Here is a 21,163-nt window from a genome sequence, read left to right as displayed (position 1 = left end):
TGGAGACCATTTTATATTCTGGCGGTAATTAATACTGAAAACTCGGAATACGGTATTCACATTCCGGGCTATAATCTTTGGAGCGTCCTTTGTTCCCGAAGATGTGCCGGGCTGCAGCTTCGACACATTCAACGAAGGGCAGGTTGTGCGTCGATGAAATCCATCCCACCTGTTTGATTTGGGTCAGCACCGTGTCGGGGCCAGAGTGCATCAGCTGCCTCTCGTCCCCTTCCTTCTTCCTCTTCTTGTAGCGGGATGCAGGCTTGTCCCCTCCTTTCGGAGCCCTCTTGTTCCTCCCTTTCTTCTTCTCCTGTTCGAGGAGCACGGGTCCGGGGAAGTCTGGGGGGCCGTCCGAGTACGCCTGGAGATGAGGAAAATGTTTTTTTGCATAAAAACACATTAATTGACACGGATCAATGACTCATTCAACAAATCAACAGCTATGACTCATACCAATCTAGCTATGACACAGCCTCCATCTGAATCATCTAGCCCATCTATGACTCACTCTGTTGATCACTTAGCGCTCTCGCTGTATGACTTAACGCAAACACTGACCCCATTGCTGTCCATGGAGCTCTGCCTCAGCAATGCTTTGCAGTCCGCCAGCTCCTCCTTGTCCAGGCGCATGCTCTCCTCCGACCTCTGCTGGGACAATCCGGATGGGGGGGTGCACTTGTTCTTCAGAAGGTGTTTCAGTAGTTCATTGCCGGCTTCCCCCTTGTTTGGACTTTGCCCTGCTGCGAAGGGAGACCCACTCCCCTTTTTCCCCTCCTCCTTCACAGAGCTCATTTCTGAGGTGATGGGCCCGTCCCGTGGCCCATGACACTCGCTGGCATCCGTCTGCTCCAGCTTGATGTTGTTGAGGATCCGGTCATGTTCCTGAGCCTGGGTTCTCGCCATGTCTGATGAGAGGCCATGGTGTCCAGTTTGGCCTCCAGAAAGCTGCCGCTCCAGCTCTGAGTGACTGGGGGTGGAAGATCCCAGTAAGGGGGACCTCGACAAGTCCTGCTCACCAAATAGATGGGTGTTTCTGGTTGGAGTGGAGGTGTCCGAGACACACGGTGTGAGCGGTGTTGTGAGGTCCGAGTGTGGCGTTGAAGGCGTCTTGACTGAATCTGCGTCATCGTCCTTCTTCTTTTTGCGGTTTCTCTTCTTTTTCCCCTTCTCGTCTGGAATGATGTTGGAGTAGAGTTGGATTAGAGACTGACCTGAGCCTGGAAAGTTAGACGGCAGAGGCGTAGCCGTGTCGCCAAATGGTGGACCCTCACCCGGCATCGGAAGCATCATCCCCGGCCCACTGAACGGACGAGGTCTGGGTTGACCCTGGGAAAAGTGAGACGCTTGTAGGGCAAAATTATCAGGCCCCATGTCGCGTGGCATCATTCCATTGCCCATCATGGCCCTCCTTTCGCCTTGCATGAAGGCCCTGGGCGGTGAGCCCATACCGGGCTGCATGCCCTGCTGCGGGGGGAACATTGGTGCGAGCTGTTGCTGCAGAGGAGGCCGCTGAGGCTGCATGAAGTCCTGAGGCAGCTCTGCATTAAAAAATGGCATCTGAGCGAGCGGGGCCATGTTCCCATCCTTCCCCATCATCCCTTGCTGCTCCATCTCCATACGGTGTTTCAGGGCTCTCTGTCGTTCAACTTCCTGCATCAGCTGCACCCGCTGTCTCTCCTGCTGCTCCCTCAGCCTCTCTCTCCTCTCCCGCTCCTGAAAGCCTTCACTGAATGGGTTGTTGTCGTCGAACTTCAAACCACCTCCCTGTATGGGTTTTACACCACCTGGTGGAGCTGGTGAGGCCTGAGCTTCCACAGGCATTTGTGAGTGTTTAGGTAGGTTTCCCATTGGCATCTGATGTGGTTGGCCAGGGTTTCCCACGGGTACCTGGGGGGGCATTATGGGGGGTATTCCCGGTCCCGCTATGGGCGCACCAGGATGCCAGCCAGGCGGTGGGTTGGGAATACAGGGAGGCGGATTTGGCTGGCCAGGAGGAAGTGGCATCGGCATGATGGGGTTCAGAGGAGGCTGGACGACTGGTGATCCACTCGGGACCATATCAGCCGGGTCCGGCATTGGGTGAATCCCAGGCATTATGGGTGTCATATTGTTTTGCTGTTGTTTCACTCGGTACTCCTCTATGAGCTCAGCATGCTCCTTCTGCTGCTTGCGGATCTGAAACGGAACATATACAAATAAAAAGGTTATTCTATGAAATATACAGAAACTTGAGTTTCATCACATTTGCAAAAAAAATAATATATTAATTTCAAACAAACTGAAGAATTTAACTTTAAAGCCGAAGTTGGAAAGGTGCAGCGCAGACACAAGCCTGTGTGTTTGAAATCCCTGTTTGTTCGGATATCAATTATTTTACATAAAGTAAATACCTAGAATAGTATTTTCAGTTAAATAATATTGCTTAAATAAAAAGAATTTCCATCAGTTATTAAGATATTCCTAATTTGAGAGCCATACATCAACCATAACAGCATTCAGGAACTCCTTGTGGTGGAGGGCCAGATAGCTAGTTTAAACATTAAACTCTGCTTCATAGCTCCAATGAAACATCAGCAACATTGGGACTACAGATGAAAAATAGCCTCTTGGCAAACTCTGGCACATTTACTGAAATGTTTTTATCAATGTGCACTGTCCCTTATTAAATAAACCATAAAATAAAAAATAAAAAAAAGGATAATTCTCAGGACAGTCGTTGTTCTGAGGAGGGCTGAGGTAAAGTTCAGTGGTGGAGCTTGACAGGCCAAACATTCACCTGCTCCAGTTGTTTCTGCACGACACCCTGCTGCTCCGTGACATGTTTGAGCTGCTCGGTGTCCTCCTCTGGGAACTCTCTCCCTGCCTTCTTGGCTGTTCTCTGCTTGGCAGACAGGGCTTTCTTAGACTTCCTGTGTGCCCCGATCTTCTCTTCCAGAAACTTCTGCTGCATTTGAAGTAGTTGCTGAGTCTCCTGGAGCCACTCCTCGTACTGAGCCCTCTGAGCATTATCTGAAAGAAGGAAAAAAACTTTATTGTTAACAATCTTGACAGCATGAAAAACAAACTTCTTAACATTTCAAGGCGCGACAGACCTTCAAACCAAAAAGTTGAAAATGCAAATGAATATTAAGAGAACTTACTGACAAATCCTGGTCCAAAGTTTGGAGGATTCGGTCTTGCTACTTGTGTCAATTTGCCATCCTAAAAGAAAGGTTGACAAATGTTTTTTTATTTAGATATTTTTCATTATGTAGTTTTGTATCAAATGTAAGCAGATTGATGATTCAATTACCTGTCCAACCACTTGGGGAGGAAGCGGTGTGCTTTCAGGACAAGGTGGCGGAGGACCAGGAGGAAATCTGTGAGAGCAATAACAACAAAGCATTTAGTCATCCAATCAATCGCCATTCTACAATACTTCTACAATATCTTAATGTTTGGGCCATTAGGTCGGTATCACCGTTGCTTTAAAACCTAAACTAATACATACAACCCCACTATCAGTAGTACATGTTCTACTAAAGCACAAGCATCAAACACAAGACCCGTGGGCCAAATCCGGCCCGCCACGTCATTTTATGTGGCCCCTGACGGCTTGAAAGACAGATGATCACCTTTTCTTTAAAAAATTTAAGAAAAATATCCTGCGCTTTTATTTTGAAGGTTTAACATTAAATGGATTTATGCTATAATATTAGAGCCATTTTCTTATGTGCGATATTTCTACACTCAAATAAACAATAATCAAATGCAAAGAGAGTTATTTAACAATACGGTCGAGTAGTTTATACAGTTACAACGGGCCCTTTAAGAGGCAGCCGTGATGCTGATGTGCCGACCATGAAAACGGGTTTGACACCCCTGTACTAAAGAAAGAAAAGACAAACAAGCCGTTGTACCTGTTCATGACCATTGGCGTCATCCCCATGTTGTTCTGAACCATGACTTTGTTGATGCCTTTCAGAGCAACCATCTTAGCTTTCATGATGGGATCCGTGATGGCGTCAAAATCTGCAAATAACAAATAACGCACTCTCAGAAAAGACGAGTAATCTCAAACATGACGACTCAACTAGACGACTCGAAGTTGCGGCCTGAATAATTTACCGATGTTGGGGAAGAAGGAGTCGCTGGAGCGCTGTCGTATCATGGCCTGCATCTGCCTCTGCTGCTGCTGCTCCTGCCTCTCCTGGTCCAGCAGGTCCTGCAGCAGCAGCGGCTGCTCCTCCAGCAGAAGGGGGCGGTGGAGCTGGCCGTGCTGACCCAGCGCCTGGCTCAACGCCACCTGCTGGGCCAGGGTCAGACCGCTCTGGTCCAACGCGGAGGCGAGCCCCGCCTGATCGTCTTCCCCGAAGCCGCTCATCGAGGCTTCTCCTGCGGTGGCGGCGTCGGGTATTGCGAGTCCAGAGGTATCCTGAGCGTCGGTGGCTTGGTTGGGCATGAGGTTAACCTGACTGACGGATTCTCCGATTGGATTTAATGACGGTTCCTCCGGCTGCTGCTTGATGAGCAGACGAGACAGGACCGGGGTGGAGTCGGAGAGCGCTCCCTGCTGGTCTGAGGGGAAGGTGTTTCCAGCGGCTTGCTGCTCTCCGACATCAGGGGGTTTCTGACAGTCTCTGACCTCCGTTTTTATTTCTTTCCCTGACGCCCAGGAGTCCTGACTCCCAGGGGCTTCCAGCTTGACTTCCGCTGAAGACTGAACGCCAGAGGCCTCCGACTTTGCAGAAACCGACGCTGAACTGGACGACGCTTCACTTGTGCTTGAGTTTTTGTTGATATCTGCGGTGTCTGCATTGTCATCCATCGGATCACTGAGGTCCAGTTCCTCATTAAACATGTCTTTCTTGATGTCATCCAAGTCAGGGTCTGTATAGGCAATGATGTCAAATTTCCCAGATGTTAGGAAGTCGTCGAGGTGCAGGTCATTCGTCTCTAGATCCAAGTCTTTGCCATCTTCAGGATCCAAATTTAGATTATCCAAGTCGGCATCCACCAAGTCCTTCACCTCCACGTCCTCGAGATCTTTGACGGCGGATTCTTCTGCATCCAGTTTCTCCTCCACGCCGTCACTGCCGGTCTCGCTATGCCCAGCAGGGGGTGCAGTCAGGATCATAGACGCTGCCATGTTCTGGCTCTCGTTTGAAGCAGGCTGGCTCAGGGATCTCATCAAATGAGATTGTCTGAGCGCGTGGTTTCCTGACATTTGGGCATGCTGATGAAGATTGTCCATGCTGGCAGATAGCTGTCCATGGCCAGTGTGGCCGGCCATGGGGTCCACCATCCTGGGCCCCTGATTAAAAGGAAACCTGGAATCAAGTGTCCCTTGAAAGCCCTGTAGTCTTTGACCCTGCAAATTAAAATCCATGTGCCCTGGCATGGCTCCGGGGGGAAATGGCATACGTGGCCTGCTTTCTATCGCTCTGTGTCGCAGCTCGATAAAAGGCTGGCCCATTATGTTGTGCTGCTGCACGGGCATGCCGCGCGATGGGAAGTGCTGGGGAAGCCCCAGAGGGTTGCCTCCCATACTCTTTGCCATTTCGACAGACGTGGACCGTCGCATTTGAGGAGGGACATCCTGCATCGGGTGTTGCCCCCGGGGAAAGAACTCTTGTGGCCCGTGAGGCCCAAGAACCCCAGGTGGAAATGCAAACCTGAAATAGTATAAATGAAAAAAAACAGTATAAATAGAGGGGAAGGGCATTCCTAGATGTGTGTAATCAATTACATCTATCTGAAAACACATTAAATGTACTAAATATCGCATCACACAAACCTTGGTCCCTGATGTCTCAAATTAGCATCTCCGGGATGTGGGCCCCTGGGGAGTTGTCCCTCATTACGCTGATCACCTGGAAACGGTCCAGGAAACCGCATCGGCCCTCTCATAGGTCCTTGTCCAGGATACGGTGGCGGAGGCCGGTTGAACATTTCCACCTGATGCCCAGGGCCCTCCTGGGGCCAGGGGCGTGGTGTTCCCGGGGCTATGTTGCCGGCAGGGTCCTGAGAGCCCCTCTCCTGTCGAAGAGCGTTCCTCTGTTGCTGCTGCTTGAGGATTAGCTCTCTAATTCGTTGTCGCTAAAACACACAAGCACACATACATTTAAGCCTTACAAGGTAAAAGAGCCGAGAGTAGCTCACAATAACACTGGATTTCTATCTGTTACGACGGATTGTCTTCCAACTTAAACTCCACAAAGTTTTCACTTCCTTTACCTCACATGCTCCTATTTAGTTAACAAACCAAACTATAAAATGTGATTGAAATAAGCGTAGATGTTAGCAGAGCACTTTCCCCCAATTTGTCGTTCAACAAGCTACTGGGCAGACAGACGTGTGTTCATGAGCTGGACAGGAAGGAGACGTTAGCAGGACAGATGATGTGGTGGTTGTTCATAGTCTGTGGATATTGGGTCGTACACAGCCTGCCGTTTGCTTTTTGTTATTCATCTACCTAGACGAAAACATCATTTTCTTGAGATGGCCGTCATTCACATTTGATATGAAACCATTGTACTCACTTCTTTTATTGGTTTTGAATATTTGGACAAAAGTGTTGTGTACATTGTAGTTTCAAAACAAGCAGCAGCCACGGTCAGATATTCAGACGGGTGGTAAACAAACCCCCAGTTTCAACAACATATACGTGTGTGTGTGTGTATATATATATAAATGTTTACACAAACCAACAGATATATATACACACAAATATATATATATACACATACATATATATATAAACATAAACACATTCATGTATATATACTCATATACACGTATGTATACATATATACACACGTATGTATACATATATATAAAAGTATGTATACATATATATAAAAGTATGTATATGTATACATATCTACATTTATGTCTACATATATACATAAACATGTATATACAGTAGGGCTGTCAATCGATTTAAAAAAATTAACTAATTAATCGCACATTTTGAAATTGCGATTAATTAATCGCGATTAAAAGGGTTTTTTTCTTCGAAAGACTAAATCTTCTAAATGAACGAGTAATCCTGCAGACAGCGTGTATTTTAGACACTTGTTTAATTGTATTCTTTTTTAAAGACAAAACTTCACACAGAGCTGTGTTTTCAAAGAGGCTCCTACCTATAAAGTGTCAGTGAGGTATTTAATATTGTGGATGATAAATTGTTTCTTCAGTGAAACATTCAGATTAGTAAGAAAAGGTGTATTAGAGATTGGTCCTGTCATCTTTAACACTGAACAGCAGCAGAACCAGTGGCCTTGGTAAACTGACAAATGTGTCATGTTAACCCTCTGGAGTCTGGGCTCATTTTCTCGATTTTACAAACACATGTAAATTCACCTTTTAAAGTCTTTTGCATGTGACACATCCCAGTGTTTCCCCCACCATTCTATCAGGGTGAGGCCCCGCCCCCCTGTCATGTTCTCTATCGCGCCAGATTACAGCAGAAGTAATGTACGGTTCTTTTCTTAAAGACGTCTTTGTTCTTGTATTAAACTAAACGTGTGTTGTTGGTCGTCTCTACAGCAGCATGTCATTCTGTCTCCACGTGTCGGTCACTCTTCTCTCTCCGTCTCGCCGCAGAGCTCCATGCCAGCGTGTGTGCGCGCGCATCGGGGCGGAGAAAAAAAAAAAAGTCCCCTTCACCTTCCGCCTCGCGTCACCGACACGTCGCCCTCTGCTTCTCTGTGAATATGGAGGAGCAGACGGGAGGAAGGCGGCGGACTGCCGCAGCTTGACACTCACAGGAGTGCATCAACTCCAACGCACACCGGAAGTCAACAAAGTTGCGTTAATTGCGTTAAAATATTTTAGTGCGTTAACGCGGCCAAATTAATCGCATAGATTAACGCGTTAACGCTGACAGCCCTAATATACAGACACATATAAACACACATATATACATTCACATATATATATATGTATATATAAACACATATATACATTTACACACATATATGTATATATAAACACATATATACATTTACACACATATATATATATATAAACACACATATACATTCACACATATATATATGTATATATATACATATATATATCCACATAAATATATATATGTATGTATATATATATGTGTGTATATACAGGACTGTCTCAGAAAATTAGAATATTGTGATAAAGTTCTTTATTTTCTGTAATGCAATTAAAAAAAACAAAATGTCATGCATTCTGGATTCATTACAAATCAACTGAAATATTGCAAGCCTTTTATTCTTTTAATATTGCTGATTATGGCTTACAGCTTAAGAAAACTCTAAAATCCTATCTCATAAAATTGTAATATTTCCTCAGACCAAGTTAAAAAAAAGATTTATAACAGCTGAGTGTTTGTCAAGGCTCAGGAAACCCTTGCAGGTGTTTCGAGTTAATTAGACAATTCAAGTGATTTGTTTAATACCCTACTAGTATACTTTTTCATGATATTCTAATATTTAGAGATAGGATATTTGAGTTTTCTTAAGCTGTAAGCCATAATCAGCAATATTAAAAGAATAAAAGGCTTGCAATATTTCAGTTGATTTGTAATGAATCCAGAATGCATGACATTTTTGTTTTTTTAATTGCATTACAGAAAATAAAGAACTTCATCACAATATTCTAATTTTCTGAGACAGTCCTGTATATATGTATGTATATATATATATATATATGTGTGTATATTTTAAGTGGGTGGGGGTGTTGTTCAGCTGTGTGGTTATCTGACCGTTTCTGTTTCTTGCCGAGTTGAATTAGAAATGTGAATCCCAATAACTGACGGAGTAAAACATTCAAAAACTGAGAGAAATGATTACCAAACCTAAAAATACGACCCAGGTTGTAAAAAGAAAACGCCTTCATAAATATTGTTAGGTGAGATGTGAAATGAGAATGGACAAAAAAGCTAAACTAAAAGTGCAATAGTAGCGCATGAGTGATTGGATTCTGAATAGAACATAGACAACGCTATTCAAATACCTGTCTGAGTCTTTCCTCACTCTCAGCGAGAGCAACACCCTCAGAGGAAATACCAGACATTTGTGGGTTGTTAGACAGTTGAACTGGGTCATGAAGGACAGCTCCATTGTTCCCTAAACATGTCTGATCTTTCATTTCCATTTTCTCTATCGACTGTGGACGAGGGGTCGTGGGGGCTTGCTCATATGAGTCATGGCCAGGTGTCTGAATCGGTCTTCTGGAGGGTGACTGAGTAAATCCATCTTCTGAAATGCTCTGGTGTTTCGGTGTTTGTGAGCTTGGATGAGGGAAGGGCTCATGAAGTCTTCCTTGAGGTGGGGAGAAATGATCCTGGCTTCCCATTAGTCCGAGCCTTGGCCCTTGTCTGCTGAGCACATCAGGACCAGGCCGTGGGGTCCCTGGAGGCTGGGCGTAGGGGTCATTAAGCATCGGCCTGGGAGCCCCAGGCTGGGAAAACATGTCACTGCTCCCTGGCCGAGATGGCCCAGGTGGACTAGAAAATGGCTCTATTGACCCCCTCTGGCTGCCCGGTGACTTCGAAAACCGCTCCCCAACAGAGGGCCGTGGAGTTCCTGGTGGCTGAGCATAAGGGTCCATTGAGTGGGAAGGGGACATCCTTTGTCCAGGGTGCGGCTGATGTGTGAACTGGTTCATCCCACTGGGGCGAGGAGTAGAGGGCGCTTGTGAGTACGGGTCCGAGGATGGGTTAGGGGTGTTTGAATAGTTGTCATGTGGACGTGGGGTGCCGGGAGGTCGGGCGTAGGACTCAAAAAATGGGCGGGGTTGAGCACCGGGATCGTTGATGGGTCGTTGATTGCCTGTAGACTGCGAAAAAGTGTCAGTAGCCGGCTTGTTGGGACCAGGGGGCTGAGCGAAGGGGTCGTATGTGAAGTGGTCAGGTCTCGGGGTGGAAGGTGCATGGGCATAGGGGTTTCTAGACATTGGGGCCATTGGTCCTGGCTGAGCAAATGGGTGCACCTGAGGGTGATGTTGGCCCATCCGAGGAGGGCTGGTGAAGTTGTCATTGCCGGACGGTCTGGGAGTATGCGGAGGCTGAGCATAGGGGTCCATTTGCTGATTCTGGGAGAACCTGTCGGAAGGATGTAGACCTGGTCGGTTGAAGGGATCCTGAGCCTGAGGAGGGGGCATAGGTGTTTTGAACAGAGGGACTGAGCCAGACTCATTACTTCCAGGGATGGGTGTTAGCAAAGGCCTTGAATAGGGGTCAGACAAGATCATCCTGTTCTGGGCCATGTGCTGATAGGCCTCATTTCTTATCATGGGCCTCGAGTATGGGTCTCTGCCTGGAGAACCCATCGGGGGCCTTCCCTGAGCAGCCTGACTGGCCCTGGGGGGACCCATGGGCTTCAGGAAAGGGTCCATGTCCACTGTGGGCCTTGGGGTGTCAGGTGGTTTGGCGTAAGGGTCACTGCTCATGGACGTTGGAGAGCCAAAGGATTCATGAGCAGGAGAGGGCCTCCCTTTGTCCTGCTGCTCCATCATGGACGTGGGGGATTTACCAGATTCCACTGGCATTCTGCGACATGTATTTGGCGGTCTTGGGGTCCCAACCATCTTGGCATACGGGTCCCATGGAGAAGAGGGTCTGGAGCCAGAGGAACCTGGTGAGAATACCTGTGGGGACTGCGGTTGGGAGGAAGAGCCAGATGGAGGGGGAGGAGGTGGTCGCAAGAACACATCCTCTGGGGGTCCTGAAGTGGGCGTCCCTGGTCGCTGCGGCCGGGCAAAGCCGTCTTTACAATTGAGCTGCTGCACGGGGGACATGCTGCCATTGCTGGGCTGGGAGGCCGGGCTCTGGTTTCCACTGTTGTTGCCGTCTTCCTCTGACTGGCTGTTGCTCTGCTGCTGCTGTTGCTGAAGTTGCTCATTCTTAACCTGCTCCAATTTCTGAGTGGCTTCAATTTTGGCTTGCTGTTTGCTTTTCTGCCTCATTTGCTGTGGGGAAGGGCACAGTGAAGATTGGGATTAGACGTCAAAAAAAGGATGCAGCAAATATCAGTCTCATGCCAAAAATGAACTGGACCTACTAACCACCAATGTCATCAGGGTTAATGTGGAGGATAGTGCAGTTGTTTAGGGAGCTTTACTAAACCACCACTTCTTAGCTGTCTTAATATAATGTGGACCTGCCGCTGCATTCCCTGACTTCATTGCATACACTCTTACCTGTCTAAACTTCCACTCTTGTTCATGCTCTGACTCTTTTGGTTTCAAAGGGTCTTTAAACAGCAGTTCTGTGTCTAGTGGTATGTTGGGATCAAACACCTCAGGGGGCTGTTGCTGCGGATGCTGCCTCTTCACCGTCTCATTCGACATCTGGACTTTGTTGATGCGCAGGGCTGCTCGGTTATCTCTTGCCTTTTGCTAAACAGCAAATCAATCACAAAACAAAAAAAACATAGAACGGACATGAGTACAATTCGTGGACACAAGATTGCAGAATAAAATATGGGTGCCGATCTAACTCTTTAAAATGTCCAACAAGTGTGAAACTGGAGGGGTGACGCTCCTACTAGTGCCAAAATGAGTGTGTATGTACCATTAAAGTCTCTTTCATAGCATTTAAAAAAAATATGTCAGTATGATATATTGGGGCTTCAGTACGGACAGGTATGGTTACATTAAAAGATGACTGGTAGCTCCCTCTCATGAGTCAGACTCCCTTTCACCCCCTCCCAAATGTATGCGTAAAGGACCAAACAGCATCAGCAGCCCAAATAGATACAATCCAAGACAGCGTGGAGGAAATCACCAGCGTGCTAGTTGTTATTGAACGTTGCTATGCTAGTACACAAGCGTACAAAAAGAAGGTCTCTCTCTCTCTGAGAATATATCTATCTTGTTTGTAATCCACGAACGTGCATGGCTGGATAAGCACTCCATAGATGTTAAATAACATTTATTTATGTCCTATGCCACTTTACACCCACTATCGAGTAACTTGACCTCCTAGTACTGTATATACAAACAAGATGGAGGTCATCTGTTGCTGATCTCAATAGTTAGGATGTGTTAAGTGGGAAATCAAACAAAAGCCATGAAAGAGAACCGCTACCATGTAAACATCGGCAAAATAGACTAACGATCATAATTCCTCGTTTATTAAGAGTTTACACTTTTTACATTTACACTTTGAAAAAGGCCTCTGCCAGATCCAAATACTTCGGTGAACTTAAATCCGCAGTGAGTTCTAACACGGAGCCGGCCTTCCTATGTTAATTAGTTTGTTTGTGGCCAGATTTGAAATTGCATTGGCGAGAGGCCAGATGCAATGGAGGAGTCTGCCTTCTGCACAGTGATGCGTCAGCGAGACGAGTCGTGAGAGCTTTGTGTCTGGAACACGTTTACACTTCAAGATGGTTGAGGAACATCTGCAAATGAATGATCTTACCACATATGGGGCCCTGTCTTGTGAACTAGCTTTCCTCCAAAGTTTTGCAATTTGCTTTACTCGTGTCGACCAATCTGTAGGAAGAAGAAAGAACAGGAGTTGTCATGACAACAGTCTCACATAGCATACAAGGTATTTTTTTTGTGTGTGCACTGAGACCAGAACAAATAGCCAGAGAAGAGCAGAACAATGATGATTGAAAACACCAACCTGGGTATTCTTCTTGGAGGTTGGGGAAATTGACATTGGTGTATAGGACGGGCGCAACGGTGGCTAGCTCTCCAAGTGTCTCCTCCTTCTCCCACTTGAGTGTACTCCTTTGGGCATTCGACATGGCTTCAGTCTCCCCCTCGGGCAGAGGTCCAGGGGTTGGAGGGCCGGGGCCATGGTCAGGGGAGAGCCATGGACCAACTGCCTCTCTAGGCAACTGATTTAACGTTCTGTCCCTGAAACAACAAAGAAAACAACTTGTCTTTAAACGCAACGAAAGGCTGGTTTGAAAAGGTTTTAACTTTCGAATACACCATTGATAGACCAAAGGAAGGAATCTGTACATACCTTGGATTGTCAGTGAAAGGCATATGGTTGAGGGGGGAGAAATTGTCCGGGATGCAGGGCCCTGCTCCTTGGTTTGAAGGGAAGCGTTGGTTCGGTCCCATCGTGCCATTGATCAGTGGCATCCTTGGAAACATGGAATTCCCTACACACACACACAATGTAAGATGTGAGCTCGATGCATAGATTTTTAACAAACAGATTGCTCTGACGACATGCTTAATGATGTACCTGCGTTGGGGTGAGGCATGCTAGTGCCAGGTGTGGCAGGGAGGGGCCCTGGACCCTGGGGGTGAGGCACCTGTGGTAGAGGTGGTTGGCTCGTGCTGGGGCTGAGGACTGCTGTGAAGAGATCCTCCACATCTTTGCCCTCGAGCTCTGTAACAGAGCAGCAGTACGATGTAGCGTGTGGAGGTATTACCCATTAAGGTAGGCGCAAACGTGGGTTAATTTAATGAACTGCAGTGTCAACATTCATTCCTCCTGTATCTATTATGAGATAACTGCATCATCGTGTGTGTGTGTGTGTTTTTCTTTGCCTTAAAGACACCTGTGCTTTTAATCTCACTAATCTGAGCATTCTATCGCAAAACACTGAACCGCAAGAGCTGTGACATCACATTCATTAGTGTAGGCCAACGAGGGTCCAACGTTTACAGTTTGGCAACAAAAATAATGAAATTACAAACCTGGAATTTTGTAAAGTTTGCTGAGAATTGATTCTGAAACGAGAGAATTTGAGAAAACAGATCAGTATTTATCCTGTAGGGCGTTTTCCAAACCACAGTGGCAAACAACTGAAAGTGTCTGGATGACTGTTGTCCTTCACTGACCATCAGTGACCATCTTGTCCAGCTCTGGGCTGAGGATGCCATCCAGGGGTTCCTCTGCGAGGGTTCTTGGAGTCCTCCGGCCAGCCTGAGAATGGAGCGCCACTGGGGAACCGTCTGACAGCGACCCGATATCAAAACCAGCTGTGGAAACACACACATACAAAAACAAATCATAACATGCATGCACACATGTACACACACGCACAAAATACCCAACAGAGAAGGTGATCATAAATATAGACGTGAAGTACCAACTGTCTTCAGAGCCGGGGAATGCAATCAAAACAGAACAATGATTGCAGCTCCCGTGTTGTATCAAATAAATATTTAGGGAACTGCGAAGGGACCGATAGGGCAACATAATTATCAATAAGGGTATATACCAACAAGTCAATGTTTGTGTGGAACAATATGAATCCAATCTATAAGTAAACTCATAAAACTAATCTGGGTTACTACACTGCTGTCAGATTCTATGAAAATAAGGCCTTCTATCTCTTTCTCTTCTCTCTGCTTTCCATCTCGTACAGACTCACAACGTGATGGCACGCAGGCTGAATAAAGTGGACGACATGTAACCGCAATGCTTTTTGTCATCCAGCCGCAGGAATGAGAACAGAAAACCTTCGGTCTTTGGGAACTGGAAGGACATTCTCCAAAGGCCAAATCTAAAATTTCTGTTTTCTAAATTGACAATTTTCTGGATGTCAAAATGTCCTTGTGAGTTTTGATAAAGCAGCAAAGAATTTGTATTCGTTTTTTAAACACTGTGAAAGGGCTCAGGAGGCTCACGGACATAAGACTGACACACCATACGCATTCGAGTGAACACTGCGCATTGAGTTAGAAAGCACTAAGCAGTTTATGAGTGTTAAAACAATCTGAAGTATGAAGCCGCTTAGAAGCATGCACACTCAAATAGAGACAAACATTGTTAGAGGGGAAGAATGCACGAAAGCAAGGGATTAGTAGGCCAGAGCACCCTTACCAAAAGGAGGAGGTGAGCTGTCAACCTGGAAGGGGCAAAAATCAAGACCTACAAGGACCCAAAACCAGATAAAATGAGTGAAAATAAAATAATAGTGAAGACAGAAAAAGCACAACACGCTTGAGACAATGAACAAAACAAAAAAAAGATGAACTAAAAAAGTAATATTAGAGAACGTGACTTTAAAAAAAATTAAAAATAATCATTAAGTGGTGTAAGAAAAGTAAACTTTCTGTCTGAGGAAATTTCCCGAACCGGGAAGAAAAGATTTTTTGTAAACCCACGGCTCTGTGACTATTAATAAATCTTGCCGCTGTGACTGCCTGTGAAATATATGACGCACCAGAGACACTGCCTTGCTTTCCGAGCATTCCCAAGATGTCTGCATCAGTGTTCAGAACATCAGATAGATCAACTAACGGTTCCTCAGACGTCTCTGTGGATGGAAGGGGGGAAAGAAGAAACAAAAAAAGGAAAGAAAACCAAAGCGTCACAAATCATAATTGATGGCGATGTTGAAGGAACATGAGAAGGTGATTCGGAACCGTTGGTTTTGATGTCACCTGTTCTGGTCTTGACTAAACAGGAGGAGACACTCTGAACAGCAGCTAAACCGAGTTTTACTTCACCAGATCTTCCAACATCACGTGTCTGATTCAAGTGTCAGAGAAGATAATAAATGGACTTATATTCATTTAGCACCTTTCTCGTCAGCCGACCACTCAAAGGATTTTTAACTACATCACACTAAAGCCAACCTGCCCATCCAAATGCTCATTTACCCACGCGCACAAAGTAACACACACACACACACACACACACACACACACACACACACACACACACACACACACACACACACACACACACACACACACACACACACACACACACACACACACACACACACACACACACACACACACACACACACACACACACACACACACACACACACACACAGAGAGAAAGAGAGCGATATAGAAACATGTACACACACACACACAGAAAGAGCGACATAGAAATACACGTGCGCGCACGCACACACACACACACAGACAGAAAGCAACATAGAAAACACGTAAACACACACACAGAAAGAGAACAACATAGAAACGCGTAAACACACACACATAGAAAGAGAGCGACATAGAAACATGTACACACACACACAGAAAGAGAACATAGAAACGCGTAAACACACACACATAGAAAGAGAGCGACATAGAAACATGTACACACACACACAGAAAGCGTCATAGAAACACGTAAACACACACACACACAGAAAGAGAACAACATAGAAACATGTACACACACACACACACACAGAAAGCGTCATAGAAACACGTAAACACACACACACAGAAAGAGAACATAGAAACGCGTAAACACACACACACACAGAAAGCGTCATAGAAACACGTAAACACACACACACACAGAAAGAGAACAACATAGAAACATGTACACACACACACAGAAAGCGTCATAGAAACACGTAAACACACACACAGAAAGAGAGCGACATAGAAACATGTACACACACACACACACACAGAAAGCGTCATAGAAACACGTAAACACACACACACAGAAAGAGAACAACATAGAAACGCGTAAATACACACACACAGAAAGAGAGCGACATAGAAACATGTACACACACACACACACACACAGAAAGCGTCATAGAAACACGTAAACACACACACACACACAGAAAAAGAACAACATAGAAATGCGTAAACACACACACACACACAGGAGAGCATCACAGAAACACACACACACACACACACACAGACTTTGGAAGGTAACTTGGGGTTCAGTATCCGGCCCACGGTCACTTTGACATGCGAACTCGAGGAGCCAAAGATTGAACCGTCAATCTTCCATTTAATATTCTGTAATGAAGTTGTTCGCCCTCCGCCCTCATCAGCGGTGCGGTCTGTTCTACGCTTCCCTCAGGACTAGTCAACGTCTTTCTAATTGGCTGAAAGTGTTTTATATCTTCAACGTGATTATTATTTACTATTCCTAACTTTTTTAAATTGCAGCACTAACATCATTCATACACATCTTTATACACCAATCACACCCATATTTTTCTTTTTTTAAACCACACTACAAGTTGGCATATTTCTTTTGTACTCTGGTATTTGCTAATAAAAGGTTTTAATTACTACACATTCAGGTGTGTAGTTCAGAGGTTTCCTTTCTAGTTATTTGAAGAACAGAAATGACTGATTTACTATCTACTACACTATTGGGATGCAATAATAACTCAAACAATCAGTTTATTTCTACTGCAGTTTAGCTACTGGTCCAATTAAAGCATTACTCGAGTTATGATGGTTTTCCTGTTTTTAAACCCATCGGTTTCAGGAAAAGCCTTCCACTGTGCCGAGACGTTAGTCGGTGACGGTGCTGGTGCGCCGCATCGTGTGCAGAGCCACAACTGACACAAATGAGTCTGTGAGCACCGATTGACCTTTGACACCGACTTTGTTTCGTATGAATGGGTGAAATGTGGTTTGAACACGTGTTCATTGGACCTTTGTGACCCCCATTTACACCTGTGTGAAAAGGGTCAACACTCTGATTGGGTAATGAAACTCGCATGGACGGGGGGGCGAGAATGGGAATAACAATAAAGGGAATAAAAGACGTCCTTGTAAAAAAAGAAGAAAAATGGCAAAAATAAAAAGATACCCATGTTGTGTCAGGCTGTTCCGACGCCTTCATTGAATCCTTTCGACAAGTCTAATTTATTTGGTCAAACCTAATGTTAAGTCCAACGCTTTGAACCCATGAATCATTGCGCCCCTTGCCCCGGAGAACTCGATGTGTTCACGTACGTGCTGCTACTGCTCTGGTGGGAAGGGACGCCGCAGAGGCGCTGAGCAGAGGGTCCGATGACGGGTCCAGGAAGCCGGTGGTGAGGTGCTTCCTCTTCACTTGGCTTGGCCCTTCTTCCAGTAAGCCCGATTCGACCCCCTGCTGCCGGCTCTGCTTGCTTTTGTCCAGCAGGTCCTTTCCGAAGAAGGCTTCCTGCACACGGCAACACAGAGCACTGGTTAATTCTCAGAGTTGACACTTTTCTTCAACGGCTGGCCGCTTTAGCTTTCTCGACGTCGCCCTGGGGAAACGCATCACGTCACACGGACGTTCCTCAGCACACATTGACGGCCCGTGAGAAACAGAGACTCGACGCTGCTGACCTCAGTTTTGTGCGAGCACCTACCACCCGCAAAACCACTCATACCCACGAGTCATCCACTATCCTCAAAGACATGTAACTGCGGCTCCCTGCTGCACAGAGACATTAAAAGCCCGACATGTGGCTATTTCAATAATTCATTAAATGTGCTTCACTGTGTTGGACCTGTAATGTCGGACTGAACATCCCCCGACCGCGGGGAGGTGAAGAGCAGCACTGACGGCGTCTTAATGCACATCACAAATGTCGGCGTTTTGGCCAACAAATGGTGACACCCAGATTCTGACTGGAGACGAGAAGCCTCGAAGTCATCTCCGCTTAAGCTTTTGCCAGACAGGAGCCACGAGGAGCCCGATCAGAGGTTCCGATCGTCTGCAGAGAGTTCCTTGAGGCTGTTCCTCTTTCCTAAAAACGCCCACAGAAGGGGGCACCGTGCACCGAGTTTCAGTAAGTGGTTTCCAGGCAATGTACTTTGGATTCCAAACCGTCCCACGGGCGAAGATAAAAGGGGTTTTATGAAGATATGGCATGACGTGAACAGACAATCTGTGCATATGAACAGGATGCTTGCACAACAATGAAAAACAAGAGATTTCATCAGCTGATGAAATAAGCCGTCCTGACCGACGCCATATTTTTCTTGTCACGAAGCCCTTTTTAGGATATGGAAACCGTGTTGGCAAAACAAGCTGATTAAATGGATAAAAGAAAGTTTATTATTATTAAAGATGACTATTTGTAGATATTATATACCACAGAACAGTTGTATAGGGGGTTACTGTAAATGGCTATATACAGATATAAAAAACATGTTTTTAAAGAGTGTGCTATCCAAGGGGACGTGCCTGCAGGTAGGCGGGGAACGCTTCCTCCAGTTTGGTTTTCTTCTTGCGGTAGCGTTTCTTTATCTTTTCTGGCACCTCTGGTCCAGGGGGCGTCTCGTCCACAGGGGTATCAGGCAGAGTCTCCGTCCAGCCTGCAGCAAAGAGAACAATGACATCACATAAAAACCTGAATTGAGGGGACACGGCATTGTAATACAGATGTGTGTTGATAGTAGAAGTGTACAGACCCTCATCTTTTATAAAGGGATTCTCTGACATGGAGCCAGTGGAATCCTTTCTGCAGAGGGCTCGTTTGGCTTTGCCTGGACCCTGACCGGGACGGCTCCTCTGGCGGACCATGAACCCACCAATTCCTTGAACAGAGAAGGTATTAATTTATTAGCAATTTATCAATAAACAAAACTTAAATGCACCGCGGAGATGATGTGATTTAACGTTCGTAGGGTCTGATTGTGTGGGTGCATTAATTGTCCAGTGCGTTCCGCATGAAGACTCAGCAACACTAGAGAGCCCTGTGTGTATATCAGAGGGCCTGAGATGGCAGTGCTTTGCTCCAGCTACAACGTCGGGCATGTACTGCACCATTTTACGCTCCAGAGGAGCTGTCTCCTTCAATCAGGTGCCCTACCCGGCCGGTACGGTTTCCTCTTCCTCTTCTTGCCACCGTCCGCCCCCTTGGAGTCTTCTTCTGCTGGCTCTCGCTCCAGGCTCGAGTCAGACTTCGCCTCACAATCGAGGAGCTCCGCCTCTGCAAGAGGGAGAGAGCATTGATGATGAGTGGCAGCCCTGCGGCAGAGAACACCCTGACCAGGCCCCCCAACACAGCCACCAGGGGCAATCCCACCGGAACTACAGCCAGTGACATTAAGCCGATTGAAATTAAGTTCACGATGCATTAATAAAGGAAATCATATCCAGTCAGACTTTTTCATACACTTTTTGTTGTCGTTGATGTTTCAACTCTTCAACTCTGATTAATAAATAAGAGGTATTATTGTATTAAAGCTATTTGGGATATTCAGTGCCGATCATCTGGATCATACTGAGGCTTAATTACTCTCGTTTTAGTAATTATTGATCATATAAAGCAGGCCCCATTCATGCTACTTTTATTTATTGAAACAGACTGTGAAACTAAAAGCTGTAGTGAGCTAATTGTACTAGTCTGTATTGTTTTCATGATGTTTATATCTATCTTGTGACCAAAACACCAGACTTTGATCTCCACACAAAACAATACACAAGTAGAAAACAGGGGACCTGTTCTATAGCACCGACCAGCTCAAAGCAGCCTGACAACTATCCAGGTCTGCTCCACAGATTCTGATGCTATAGTTTCAGATTTAAAGATTTAAATTGAAATGTTCAGGCTGGTGTTGTTGCCGTGCAGCTAGTCGTGGTAAAACGCTGTGTGTAGTGATACTCGCGAGCCGGAAAGGTTGGAAGTTGATATATACACGTTAGCACATCGTTACCGAGCGATAGCATTTCTATGCCACCCGAGCTACTGAAGGTAATCTCAATCCATACACATGTTGCTATTGTTGACGGTGAATATAGACCTAACCGACTTTACAGGAACAGTAATTAATTGTATTGTCTTCTGTCTGGAGCGCCAGGTGATGTGGTGGTTCACTGTGTTCTGTGAGCTTTCAGTTTGACATCCTGGATAGATATATCCTTCAAGTGCATATTGATGATGAGTGACAGCCCTGCGGCAGAGAACACCCTACTAGGCACCTCCGGTCGGATTTTCTCTGAAATAGCTTTTTCTCACCAAAATGTGACAGTTTTGTGCAGTTAGTGACAGTGTGGGCTCCTTGGTAGCTCTGACTGCTTGACTGAGTGACAGCGGGGGGAGGGGATTAGCGAAGGGTCAGTTGGTGAAACACACTTATGTACATGACCAAATACACCAAGTCAAACAAGGAGGAAAACAGAGAGACAAAAAAGCCAGTACTGATCAAGTCACCGAACTGAAGGGCTCTAATAAGCACTCGGAGATGAAAGAAGAAGCTTGTGCGTGGAAGACAAGTACCTCTGTTGTCCTCTGCGTCTTCATCACGAGAGTGCTCTGAGAGCGGGTCGACGGGAGCCTGAAGCACCGCCACACTGTTCTGGTTAATGATCTTCAGCTTCAGCTTCGGCTTGGGTTTCCTGCGCCGCGACGCCGTGGCAGACAAACTCTGGAGCTGGCAAAGCCCCGACTCTGTCAAGCAAACACCGTCCTGGGTGTACGTCCTCGACAGATCTGAAAAGACCAGATCAAAGAAGCAATCGGGATTAGAAGGAACATATACCGTGAACCGAGTCACCATCTTGCAGAAA

General features: G+C 46.0%; 1 protein-coding gene across 1 annotated transcript in view; it reads right to left on the bottom strand.

Annotated features, from left to right (window-relative positions):
- Window positions 1-21,163, bottom strand: part of kmt2cb (lysine (K)-specific methyltransferase 2Cb) — a 60,471-nt gene that overhangs the window by 9,876 nt on the left and 29,432 nt on the right. Inside the window, exons 22-44 of the mRNA XM_056420219.1 lie at window positions 20,874-21,086; window positions 19,464-19,583; window positions 19,063-19,188; window positions 18,836-18,966; window positions 17,629-17,821; window positions 15,111-15,203; window positions 14,768-14,815; window positions 13,780-13,920; window positions 13,636-13,668; window positions 13,178-13,324; window positions 12,950-13,091; window positions 12,602-12,837; window positions 12,392-12,465; window positions 11,167-11,364; window positions 8,980-10,935; window positions 5,777-6,078; window positions 4,108-5,654; window positions 3,900-4,011; window positions 3,293-3,359; window positions 3,141-3,201; window positions 2,777-3,009; window positions 559-2,175; window positions 170-361 (exon numbers count right to left, since the gene is read on the bottom strand). Of these exons, the coding sequence (XP_056276194.1) occupies window positions 170-361; window positions 559-2,175; window positions 2,777-3,009; window positions 3,141-3,201; window positions 3,293-3,359; window positions 3,900-4,011; window positions 4,108-5,654; window positions 5,777-6,078; window positions 8,980-10,935; window positions 11,167-11,364; window positions 12,392-12,465; window positions 12,602-12,837; window positions 12,950-13,091; window positions 13,178-13,324; window positions 13,636-13,668; window positions 13,780-13,920; window positions 14,768-14,815; window positions 15,111-15,203; window positions 17,629-17,821; window positions 18,836-18,966; window positions 19,063-19,188; window positions 19,464-19,583; window positions 20,874-21,086 (7,982 nt within the window). The remainder of the gene's footprint in view (window positions 1-169; window positions 362-558; window positions 2,176-2,776; window positions 3,010-3,140; window positions 3,202-3,292; window positions 3,360-3,899; window positions 4,012-4,107; window positions 5,655-5,776; window positions 6,079-8,979; window positions 10,936-11,166; window positions 11,365-12,391; window positions 12,466-12,601; window positions 12,838-12,949; window positions 13,092-13,177; window positions 13,325-13,635; window positions 13,669-13,779; window positions 13,921-14,767; window positions 14,816-15,110; window positions 15,204-17,628; window positions 17,822-18,835; window positions 18,967-19,062; window positions 19,189-19,463; window positions 19,584-20,873; window positions 21,087-21,163) is intronic.

The sequence above is a fragment of the Pseudoliparis swirei genome, chromosome 8, assembly GCF_029220125.1.
Source record: "Pseudoliparis swirei isolate HS2019 ecotype Mariana Trench chromosome 8, NWPU_hadal_v1, whole genome shotgun sequence".
Taxonomy (NCBI): domain Eukaryota; kingdom Metazoa; phylum Chordata; class Actinopteri; order Perciformes; family Liparidae; genus Pseudoliparis; species Pseudoliparis swirei.
The sequence above is the reverse complement of the archived record's forward strand: the minus strand, read 5'-3'. Positions and strand labels throughout refer to the sequence as shown.